Here is a 12,923-nt window from a genome sequence, read left to right as displayed (position 1 = left end):
ATCCGAAGCGACGTGGGGTGAGTGGTGCGGTGTTTTGAATCAACCGCTACTTTTATGGAGTGAAGCCGCACAGCCGTTGCCGGAGAGCGCTGACTTTTTCCTGTGGACAATTGGATTCTAAACAAGTACCCGTGAGTAGAATGGAAAATTGGATTAAGAAATATTTTAATTTGGCACCGAAACGGGAAGGTTCTAAACAGGAAGTCCGCCTCCCGTTTTTTGTAAATAGATTGAAGCAAAAACTTTGTAAGCTAAAGTCTGGAAAGTCGTATATAAAGTTCTAAATTTCCTTCATTCATCACCACCAAAACCCCTCTTGGAAGCAGGAGAAAAGAGGGGGATTTTTGACTGTTTAAGCCTGCAGGAGAGAGAGTAAAGAAAGATAAAATTTCCACCATCTCAAACCTGGGAACGGGGTGTCAGAGACAGAAATTTATGGGGAAGTTCACTGACTGTGAATGGAACGTCTTTTGACAGATAGTAAAAAAAAAAGAGAGAGAAATAAATTGACTCCAATGTTGCTTCTTGCAATCAAAAGAAAAAGTATTTGAAAAGTGAAAGTAATTTTTCTATGTTGGTCCTGCTTTTAAAAGATGGATACAAATAGAAATTGTCTCCTCTAGAGGGAGCTTGCTAATTTGTTGCCGGAGCTGATCTGGGGACCTCACAGCTGTATGATTAGGATCGTGAGACCAGATTCTAACCTTGAAAAAAAAAATGTGTTTACAAGAAGTTTTGGTGCTTGCTCTTTGCAAGACAAGTGCTTTGCTGGAGCAGATGCATGAGAAGATGGATTTGATGACTGTTGCAGTTAAAAATTTTGGACAAACGGCGAATACCCATATAGAAACTATTCAGGAACCAGCCCAGGAATCTGCTTTGATAGGGCAAGCGCAAGTGCAGAAGAAAATGGAGGAGGTTGCTGTTGAACCTCAAATAACACAAATGGAGAGATCCGAGGCCTTGCAGGAGTATAAGCCGCTGCTCTTGAAGTTTGAATCTGGAGTGGACCAGGGGGGGTCTGGAGTTGTGAGGGCTCTTAATTTTGGAAAGACTGTGAATCATGCTTTTAAATACTTTCTGGATTACAGTGTTGACTGTGGGGAATGGGACTGTGGGGAATGGGCTGATCTGTTGAGGAGAGATGGAGATACTTTTGGATTGGAGTCCTCCCGAGACCTACCCCCCAATGAGAAAGGAAAGAAAATAAGAAAAAGATCAACAAAAGACAAAGTAAAGGGCAGGTATAAACAAGAAGAAGACTTGCAGAAGGGACATGGAAAAGACTTAAGAGCCTCAGACATTAGAGCACCAGGTTGATGGATTAGATGGATGAGAAAGGACTGACAAAACCCGAGACCAGGAAGAAGAGACAATGGATGAAGATTGGAATAAAGTTTTAAAATTTTATTTAGAAAAGTATCGTAAAATTATGAGTATTAGAAAAATGTTGGAATGAAATTATTAGTAGAAATGTCTTAGTAGAAATGTCAAAAAGAATTATGTAAGAATATGTTATGGTTAAAAGAATTTGGTATATATAAGATTTAAGTTTTAAATTTTAAGGTTTTTTAGGGTAAGATAAGGTTAAAATAGATTAAGGTAATTTAAATGACAGAATATTGTGAAAGATGGAAAGGATTTGCTGAGATAATTAACAACTAGAATACAAAAAAGGGAGCTGTGAGGAGGTCGTTGAAATAAGTTAATGAAAGTTAAGGATTTGGGAATATTAGACTTGTTTTTTAATTTTTTGTTTATTTTTGTTTTTTGTAATTTTGTTTTTTGATCTAGATGCATTGTGTGTTTTGTTATTTTTTTCGACTTTGGTTATTGAACTATTGTTTAATTGTTATGTTTATCTACTTCTTTCTCTCTTTTTCCTCTTCTCTTGTCTTTTCTTTCTTTTTTCTTTGTAACTTTAAAATTCTCAATAAATATCATTTAAAACAAAACAAAACACTAACCTAAACTCATATATATATATTACCATATTTTTCGCTCTATAAGACGCACCCGACCATAAGACGCACCTAGTTTTTAGAGGAGGGAAACAAGAAACAAGAAGGGAGAAAGTGTGTCTTACAAGGAGGGGGAAAGTGTGTCTTACAGAGCGAAAAATACGGTACTTGATTGCTGCTCCATTGATTTAATGGAGCAAGGAAGCATACATTTTGATTGCTTTTAAATGTGAACAATTTCTGTAGAAACTGAAGTGCCGTGTCTCTTTCAAAGAATCTGATTGCCAATTCCAGTTTCAAATGGACAACTCGCTCCATAGGCTCTGTTCATAATCTCAGCACTAGCCATTCCAGCTGTGCAGCATGTAAGTATTTAAATGTACAACAGCCCTTGACATCATGGTTTAGAACTTTTCCTCTCTGGCATTTCCTGATTTTACATCTTTATTGTGAAACATAAAATAGAAGCCATTTCTTTTTCCTTGTTCAATTTCCTTGTCTACTCGAGTACATTGCCAGTACCACTGGAACCACTGTGAAAACAAAGTGACTTTTTGTTACGACCACAACAAATAAAAGCTTTCAGGAACAATGTTGAACAAGCAGGCCCTTTAAATCATGTCCTCCAAAATGTGTAAAACAGCAGGATTACAAAGCAAGTTACATTGTGTGTGTGTTCTTTCTAACAAACTCTGGCTCTTGCTGGCTTTTAACATAAACAGAGCTTGTCACTTCTAATCAGCTTCAGGTTGGAAGCTTTAGCGCCGCAAAAGCGATGGGACAATTTTAGCACAATCTAGTTTGATTATTAATTTTAGATAAAGCAAAGCTAGATTAATGTCTCTTGCAGATTGTTTTATTTCTCTTGGATTTTGCTGATTAGCCTAAATGTCTCTAAAGGCAGAGAAATGCTATTTCGAATAATTGAAAAGTGTATAAATTGTATTTATCCTGAGGAGGTTCTAACATTTTAAAGAGTGTGTACGTTGTCCATGTTAACTTACGTGTTTAACTCGGGGTTGGAAAACCTATGACTCTCCAGTTGTTTTTGAACTTCAGCTCCCAACACCACCGGCAGCCACCAACCATCACAACATCTGGAGGGCTACCCCGTTAACCATTTAACCAAGTGACTTTGTATTTTCACGAATAAACATTTTTCACTTTTGTTAAAGTCGTTGTAGAGACCTTCCTTTGGCAACTTGGTGCCCTCCAGAAGTTTTGGGCTGCTCATTAGGCCATAACTCTCATTAGGCCAAGCCAGCATGGCTGATGCCTGAAAGGGTGGAATAGATTTAGTGCATACATCACTCTATCAATATCTTAACCACAGCTTCAAGATCAGACTCATGTGCCTTCTCTGTATCCTCTCTCTGGTATGAATTCCAACTCCCTTCCCAGCCTGTAGCTCACTATAATACGTGCACTGGTACTAACCATGGTTTATATACTAACAAGTATTCCCAGTATAGTATCTCAGGGCATTATGCATGGTTCTCTGCCTCTTTTTCAAAATATAGTCCGGGCCCCCACAAGGTCTGAGGGACAGTGGACCGGCCCCCAGCTGAAAAAGTTTGCTGACCCCTGACTAACACATTAGCTCCATCCACCTAAGGAATTTGTTAGCATTTGTGTTGTATTTGCATTGCAAATGTATTTCACAAAGAATAAATGGTATTGGGGAAGAAGTTGGCAGTTGGTTATTCTCTTGGTTGATTCTTTGACTCAGAACCTGGGAGTGTGGCGACTTCGACACTGCCTGGAGGTTTGTGAGGAGAGGCAAGCTGTGGATTAATAACTTGTGCACAGTTGTGATGGAGTTTTGAAAACAAAAAGGACTAAACCCTCTCTTGGGTTCAAGGCTAAAGCAGGTTTTTGGGAAAGTGGTAGATCATTCGCTGCTTAACTCTCCAGCCTCCGTTTCACTTAGGAATGTTCTGTACGGCCACAATCCTATCTTACCTGGGGGTAAAATCCATCAAGTGCAGGGGAATATACTCCTGAGCAAACACATATTGTACTTATTTATTTATTTATTTTAAAAAGAGGGCATGTTGGTTCATTTAAATAAATATCGCTGTGTGTAAAATATTTTTTTAAAAAATGGGTTGATTAATATCAATGTTGTCCTGACTTTGTTTTCTAAAAATTATAGAGCCCTCTATCAATGTCCTATGGATCTCTTCTAGTCTTAGGTATGAGACTTTGATATATAACTATCACACTTATATCTCGGTTAGCTTTAACTCTAAGACTCTGCATTGGTAGACTTCATGTGCATGTGAGCTGTTATGCGCAAAATTCAATTTCTAAAGAGTGCATCAGAAGAGTTCCTTTTTTCTCTTCAAACAGATCTGCAGATTTCAGCGGTACCTTCCAAATAGAGAAGTTCACCAGAAACTCTTTTCAAATCATCCTGCAATGTTCATATCTCCTGCTAGTCAACCACCCTATAAGAAACTATGTGAGCTGGTACAGCTATGTGGGGGGAAAGTGTGCAAAACTCCCCGTCAGGCTAAAATCTGCATTGGAGAATACAGGGTTAGAAATAATATGGACATACAATGTTTATCCGAAAAATGGATTCTAGGTAAGTGATCTGATTATTACTTTTTAACATAAAACCATAGCTGTGCGTGCACTTAAACGTAAGCAAATCTGCATATCATCCACTCCCACGTTAACATGCCAGTATACAATACACACATAGAGCTGTCTCACAAAACTAGTTCTTCCTATGCACAAGAAATGATGATCCCTGCTCATCAATCGCACACCAAGTCCTCCATAATTTAAGGGAAATGTGAATGTGTGAACTTGACAGTGCATAGATATTGCTTTTCTTATTTCAATATCCATAGTCAAACACCTTCCATTTTCTTTGTGCATAAAAATTCCTCTGACTATATCCACATAACACTTCAGCCCACAACGACATTTCCCCATCTGATCACACATGTGTGTGTGGCAAAGAAAAAGCCATGCCTGCTGGCACTTAGGAAAAACTGACTGTGTGACCGAACTGCTGCTATTTGAACTGCCTACCAGTCTAGTTGGGACGCGGGTGGCGCTGTGGCCTAAACCACAGAGCCTAGGGCTTGCCGATCAGAAGGTTGGCGGTTCAAATCCCCGCGACAGGGTGAGCTTCTGTTGCTTGGTCCCAGCTCCTGCCAACTTAGCAGTTCAAAGGCACGTCAAAGTGCAAGTAGATAAATAGGTCCAGCGGGAAGGTAAATGCCGTTTCCGTGCGCTGCTCCGCTTCGCCAGAAGCAGCTTAGTCATGCTGGCCACATGACCCAGAAGCTGTCTTCGGACAAACGTCAGCTCCCTTGGCCTATAGAGTGAGATGAGCATGCAACCCCAGAGTTGTCTTCGACTGTACCTAACGGTCAGGGGTGTTGTTGTTGTTTAGTCATTTAGTCGTGTCCAACTCTTCATGACCCCATGGACCAGAGCACGCCAGGCACTTCTGTCTTCCACTGCCTCCCGCAGTTTGGTCAAACTCATGCTGGTAGCCTCAAGAACACTATCCAACCATCTCATCCTCTGTCGTCCTCTTCTCCTTATGCCCTCCATCTTTCCCAACATCAGGGTCTTTTCCAGGGAGTCTTCTCTTCTCATGAGGTGGCCAAAGTACTGGAGCCTCAGCTTCACGATCTGTCCTTCCAGTGAGCACTCAGGGCTGATTTCCTTAAGAATGGATAGGTTTGATCTTCTTGCAGTCCATGAGACTCTCAAGAGTTTCCTCCAGCACCATAATTCAAAAGCATCAATTCTTCAGCGATCAGCCTTCTTTATGGTCCAGCTCTCACTTCCATACATCACTACTGGGAAAACCATAGCTTTTACTATACGGACCTTTGTTGGCAAGGTGATGTCTCTACTTTTTAAGATGCTGTCTAGGTTTGTCATTGCTTTTCTCCCAAGAAGCAGTCATCTTTTAATTTCGTGGCTGCTGTCAGCATCTGCAGTGATCATGGAGCCCAAGAAAGTAAAATCTCTCACTGCCTCCATTTCTTCCCCTTCTATTTGCCAGGAGGTGATCGGCCCAGTGGCCATGATCTTCGTTTTTTTGATGTTGAGCTTCAGACCATATTTTGCGCTCTCCTCTTTCACCCTCAATAAAAGGTTCTTTAATTCCTCCTCACTTTCTGCCATCAAGGTTGTGTCATCTGCATATCTGAGGTTGTTGATATTTCTTCCAGCAATCTTAATTCCGGCTAGGGATTCATCCAGCCCAGCCTTTCGCATGATGAATTCTGCATATAAGTTAAATAAGCAGGGAGACAAAATACAGCCTTGTCGTACTCCTTTCTCAATTTTGAACCAATCAGTTGTTCCATATCCAGTTCTAACTGTAGCTTCTTGTCCCACATAGAGATTTCTCAGGAGACAGATGAGGTGATCAGGCACTCCCATTTCTTTAAGAACTTGCCATAGTTTGCTGTGGTCGACACAGTCAAAGGCTTTTGCATAGTCAATGAAGCAGAAGTAGATGTCTTTCTGGAACTCTCTAGCTTTCTCCATAATCCAGCGCATGTTTGCAATTTGGTCTCTGGTTCCTCTGCCTCTTCTAAATCCAGCTTGCACTTCTGGGAGTTCTCAGTCCACATACTGCTTGAGCCTTCCTTGTAGAATTTTAAGCATAACCTTGCTAGCGTGTGAAATGAGTGCAATTGTGCGGTAGTCGGAGCATTCTTTGGCACTGCCCTTCTTTGGGATTGGGATATAGACTGATCTTCTCCAATCCTCTGGCCACTGCTGAGTTTTCCAAACTTGCTGGCATATTGAGTGTAGCACCTTAAGAGCATCATCTTTTAAAATTTTAAATAGTTCAGCTGGAATACCATCACTTCCACTGGCCTTGTTATTAGCAGTGCTTTCTAAGGCCCATTTGACTTCGCTCTCCAGGATGTCTGGCTCAAGGTCAGCAACCACACTACCTGGGGTGTACGACCCATCCATATCTTCCTGGTATAATTCCTCTGTGTATTCTTGCCACCTCTTCTTGACGTCTTCTGCTTCTGTTAGGTCCCTACCACTTTTGTCCTTTATTATGGTAATCTTTGTACGAAATGTTCCTTTCGTGTCTCCAATTTTCTTGAACAGTGGTTCTTCCCATTCTGTTGTTTTCCTCTATTTCTTTGCATTGCTCGTTTAAGGAGGCCTTCTTGTCTCTCCTTGCTATTTTTTTGAAATCTGCATTCAATTTCCCGTATCTTTCACTATCTCCCTCGCATTTTGCTTGCCTTCTCTCCCCCGCTATTTGTAAGGCCTCGTTGGACAGCCACTTTGCTTTCTTGCATTTCCTTTTCATTGGGATGGTTTTCGTTGCTGCCTCCTGTATAATGTTGCGAGCCTCCATCCATAGTTCTTCAGGCACTCTGTCCACCAAATCTAAATCCTTAAACCTGTTCCTCACTTCCACTGTGTATTCATAAGGGATTTGATTTAGATTGTATCTTACCAGCCCAGTGGTTTTTCCTACTTTCTTCAGTTTAAGCTTGAATTTTGCTATAAGAAGCTGATGATCTGAGCCACAGTCAGCTCCAGGTCTTGTTTTTGCTGACTGTATAGAGCTTCTCCATCTTTGCCTGCAGAGAATATAATCAATCTGATTTCAATGCTGCCCATCTGGTAACGTCCATGTGTAGAGTCGTCTCTTGTGTTGTTGGAAAAGCGTGTTTGTGATGACCAGCTTGTTCTCTTGACAGAACTCTATTAGCCTTTGCCCTGCTTCGTTTTGATCTCCAAGGCCAAACTTGCCAGTTGTTCCTTTTATCTCTTGATTCCCTACTTTAGCATTCCAATCCCCTATAATGAGAAGAACATCCTTCTTTGGTGTCACTTCTATAAGCCGTTGTAAGTCTGCATAGAATTGGTCAATTTCAGTTTCTTCAGCAGTAGTAGTTGGTGCATAAACTTGGATTACTGTGATGTTAAAAGGTCTGCCTTGGATTCGTATTGAGATCATTCTATCATTTTTGAGATTGCATCACAGTACAGCTTTCGCCACTCTTTTGTTGACTATGAGGGCCACTCCATTTCTTTTACGGGTTTCTTGCCCACAGTAGTAGATATGATGGTCATCCAAACTGAATTCGCCCATTCCCGTCCATTTTAGTTCACTGATGCCCAGGATGTCAATATTTATTCTTGCCATCTCAACTGTCAGGGGTACCTTTACCTTTATCTTACCAGTCTAGCTGCATTACTGAGCCTGCCTATCCCTACGCATTTATGTGCATGGAAATTATGAGTGGGCCTTACACTGTTCCACTTTCTTCTCAGTGTGTATAAAAGAATATTCAGACTGAGGAATCCTACAGTTATCTGAATGCAGGATCTCCTTTTAGCTCAGTCTTGAACCTACTAGGCCAGGTGGGTTCAACATCCAGGCTGAAAGGTGATTCTCCCATTTGGTGTGCTAATGGATCTCCCAGTTTAGTGTCTGTTTCTATGCAAATCTGTTGGTCCGCTCTAAATAATATCCTTCATTTCCCATACCCACAGATTCAGTCACACAGAACAAGATCTGTCCGCCTGAAAACTACAAATTTCAGAGTAAGTAAACAACACCAGAATCTTTGGACTTCATCTAGCAAACCGAGCAATAAATACTTCCCACTTCATAAATGTAATGAAACATGCTTACTTTTTTAAAAAAAAATGCAAGAACCTTCAACGTCGAAGTGGCAAAGGACATCTAAGCCCTACACTCAGTCTGTCCAAAGATATGTGAATGAGCATCACACAGATGTAAAGCCAAACAGCAATGTGGTTTCACAACCATGTTCACGTCACAAATGCTACAGTGGGCTGCAAATAGATACTTTTGTTTATGAAATCAAAGCCTATAAAACACGAAGACGGGGTAGATGAATTTCTAACTTTGCCAATTTTTTTTGCTCTTTATGCATATAAAATTTTATTTGCTCCTTTCATACAAGTGGCAAAAGAAGACTCTCTGCAAACGAGGAACCACCTTTTACAGACAAGCATATGAACCCCTTTATTAGGAAACTTGCTGCCAAGACAGCAATATATCATGGACTGAAATAGAAATAAATAAAAAGTGGCATGTGAACACATGGTTCCCAGTAAAGAGCAGAATATGATATCAAAAATTATTCTTAAAAGTTTGTGTATCATGATCTCCTAGCCCTCTCATAAATGTTTTATGCACAAAAACCTGTCATCGCTAATTTATGTAACCCAACATACCAAATTGATTTTCTCATAAGTTGTCTTGAAATGAAATTTCAAGTCATGTACAGTGCAACCTCCTGGGACAAATGTTCATTTTTATTAGGTGCATATGTAACAGACTTTACAGTGGGAGAATAATAAAGATATTTACAACAAACGTATTTAAATGACGGAGACTGGTTGTCTTTGCTTTAAAAAGACATTTTCTACTCACTCGATAGCTCTGTCAGGTTTTATGCATGCAGCTTCTTTGTTAAACAGCTCTGATTTTAGCCAAATGCAGGAACATTTGACAGATTGGGAGTCACCAGAGTTTACGCTGCTGGCACATGAGTGAAGAGCTTTTCTAATATATATGCAGTGGTACCTCGGGTTAAGAACTTAATTCGTTCTGGATGTCTGTTCTTAACCTGAAACTGTTCTTAACCTGAGGTACCACTTTAGCTAATGGGGCCTGCCGTGCAGCCGCCGTGTGATTTCTGTTCTCATCCTAAAGCAAAGTTCTTAACCTGAGGTACTGTTTCTGGGTTAGCGGAGTCTGTAACCTGAAGCGTCTGTAACCTGAAACATCTGTAACCCAAGGTACCACTGTACAGTGGTGCCCTGCAAGACGAATGCCTCGCAAGACGAAAAACTCGCTAGACGAAAGGGTTTTGCGTTTTTTGAGTCATTCCGCAAGATGAATTTCCCTATGGGCTTGCTTCGCAAGACGAAACGTCTTGCAAGTTCTTGCGAGTTTGTTTCCTTTTTCTTAAAGCCGCTAAGCCGTTAATAGCCGCTAAGCCATTAATAGCCGCTAAGCCGCTAAGCCATTAATAGCCGCTAAGCCGTTAATAGCCGCTAAGCCGCTAATAGCCGTGCTTCGCAAGACGAAAAAACCGCAAGACGAAGAGACTCGCGGAACGGATTAATTTCGTCTTGCGAGGCACCACTGTATATATTTGCAAAGGTACTCAGAGATCCTTACAAATAAAAATCTCCTCCTGAAGGAATACTTGGCCCATTTCACACATCGCACAGCAAGAAACCAGGTTTGCTGCCAAGCATACAAGGCACTTTAGCCAATCTTAACTCCATATTGACTGTATCTGTGTAACTCATGCGTTTTAAAAAATACTGGTTTGTTGCATTCACACTTTCACACCCTTAAAAATGAAGTGTATGAAAAGGTTCTTGGTTCTCTCCTGTAGATGGAGAAATGTGTGGAAACATTAATCCGGAATGCATAATCTTGTCACCCTCTTCTGCGCTTCACTGGGAGCGGGGGCGGGGGCACTACAGTGGAAAGCAATATTAAGGAATGTTCTTTGGCTACAACTCTCATCCATCATTATGGGCCATGCTGGCTGGGATGGGTGTTTTGGCTAAGTGTAGTATCTGTTCTTATCAGTTTAATGCTTGCTGGGATGGTGGGAGTTGGCGTCCAATAACCTCTCAAGAGCCACAGGTTTCCCATCCCTCAGTACAGCGTAGGACCTAGCGTAGGATCAAGCAGTTGGTCCCTTACCTTACCTGCCCCAACCTGGCCACAGTAATCCATGCAACGGTCACCTCCAGGCTTGACTACTGTAATTCGCTCTTCGCGGGGCTGCCCTTGAAGCTGTCCCAGAAACTCCAGAGGGTGCAGAATGCTGTAGTGAGGCTCCTCACAGGGTTTCTGCTATGGGAGCATATTCACCCAGTGCTTTTCCAGCTGCACTGGCTCCCGGTGGAGTATAGGGTCAGATTTAAGGTGCTGGTTTTGACCTTTAAAGCCCTTTACAGCCTAGGACCCTTGTACCTACGGGACCGGTATGCCCCACGGAGGACCTTAAGGTCCATAAATAGCAACAACCTAGAGGTCCCGGGCCCTAAGGAAGTTAGATTAACTTCAACCAGAGCCAGGGCCTTTTCAACACTGGCTCCGGCCTGGTGGAACGCTCTGTCTCATGAGACCAAGGCCCTGCAGGATCTGATTTCTTTCCGCAGGGCCTGTAAGACAGAGTTGTTCCACCTGGCCTTTGGCTTGGAATCAGCTTGATCCCCTTCCCCTCTATCCTTTTTCCTTTCTCCTTCTGTGATGGAACTCCTATTTGGGGACTTCCTTGGCTTTTTTTCTGGCCCATGTAGGACCAGTCTGGATAGTTGGCCTTGGTGAAAATTTAACGTTTTCATCCCCAAAAAATTTTTGATTTGAGTTTCTACTGAAATGAGGCTGCATTTAAAAGTTGTATTTTAATCTTGTTTTTCAGTTGTATTTCAATCAATTGTTTTATATCTGGTGTTAGCCGCCCTGAGACCGGTCTTGGCTGGGGAGGGCGGGGTATAAATAAAATTTATTATTATTAGAGCAATCCTGCATCAGTACTGGGGTCTGTGGAGTGAGAGAAGCATAGCTACTGGCCAGCACTCTGAGCCAATTCCCCAAAGCTGTCAGAGCATCCCCATTTCCCAAAAGCTGACAGAGCTTTGCATCAATAGAACACTTCATCAAGGAGTACGGCAAGGGATTTCAGTAGAGCAGAGCTGTCTACCTGTGCCTAGGCTGCCTTTTAGTAGGATGTTGCATTAGATTATGTTTGTATCACTGCTGCTGCTTGAATGACAAAAGTGGGATATCGGAATCCAGTGATAAGTTCTACCAGGTTATAGGTACCTTTCAGGTTATAGGTACCTTTGTTTTCGGCATAGGTTTGCTCAGTGCTTTTTTCTGGAGGGGCGTAGGGGTACGCATACCCCTAAACATTTTGTGAATCTAAGTTTGGCCTCATTGAGGAGCAGTATTTCAATATGAGTAGAAAAATGAGACTGCCCCTAAACATTTTTTTTAGAAAAAATGCATTGGGTTTGCTTTACATGTCACATATATATTCTTGCCATGGCAGTAGGATTTCAGTGCTATCATCAAGAGACATTAAGGTTATTACAACCCAGCACTTAAATATCATTCCCTGGATGAACATCATTCAAACACAGGTCAATGTTTGCAGAAATTCAAATAATTTCAATATATATTAGCATGTGGACGGCATGTAGCTGGTTTGGAGTCAAGGTTTTGCGGGTCCCAATAGCATGATAGCATTTACAGCTTTCGGTTTCTGGGGAAGGGAAAGCTTCTCTTTTTACAGTTCACATTTGGAGACTGCCTACATGGCCAGGAGAAGGAAACTTCCATCACTCACCTTTCCTTAAGAAGACCATTATTTCCAAGTACCTATTTCCATTTTCTTGACATTATACTACTATTTGGGTTCATGAAGTTCAATAGGATATATAAGAAGTGCACTAAAATATGGCTTTGCAACATAATCTTGATACCAAAAATAAAACTCGTTTTTTCTGTTCAAAGCAATTATTATTATTTATTTCATAAGAATAAGAATACATTTATTGTCATTGTACAACCTGTGTACAATGAAATTAAACAAGACTCCCTCCTCCCGCCCCCAACACTCAACCTCTTATCAAACAACACACCACCTGGCAAGTCAATTTCACTATGTTATTTTTCGTTCAACAGCCTAACAGCCCACGGATAGAAGCTATTTTTTAGCCTGTTGGTATGGCTGATTATACTTCATTATATCTCATTTCTATACTGCTTTATATTTTAAGGAAACAAAGCTCAAAGAAAGCTACATTAAAATATCAAATAAAGCCATCCAGAATAAAACAGTACAGAAGAAATTCAAATATAAGGTATAAATTGGGACTCTCCTGAAATAAACCTCTATATAGCTATCTCCTAACAAGCATATGTAGGATGTCAGACAT

The 12,923-nt window shown here is 41.1% G+C and overlaps 1 protein-coding gene across 1 annotated transcript in view; it reads left to right on the top strand.

Moving 5' to 3' along the window:
• Positions 1–9,331, top strand: part of MCPH1 (microcephalin 1) — a 116,107-nt gene extending 106,776 nt beyond the window's left edge. Inside the window, exons 14-15 of the mRNA XM_080998280.1 lie at positions 4,314–4,551; positions 8,475–9,331. Coding sequence (XP_080854406.1) covers positions 4,314–4,551; positions 8,475–8,533 — 297 coding nt within the window. The 3' untranslated portion in view covers positions 8,534–9,331. The remainder of the gene's footprint in view (positions 1–4,313; positions 4,552–8,474) is intronic.
• Positions 9,332–12,923: the final 3,592 nt, after the last annotated feature.

This window comes from Podarcis pityusensis (genome assembly GCF_964106645.2).
Source record: "Podarcis pityusensis genome assembly, chromosome: 3".
Taxonomy (NCBI): domain Eukaryota; kingdom Metazoa; phylum Chordata; class Lepidosauria; order Squamata; family Lacertidae; genus Podarcis; species Podarcis pityusensis.
This window is presented reverse-complemented; position numbering and strand designations above follow the sequence as displayed.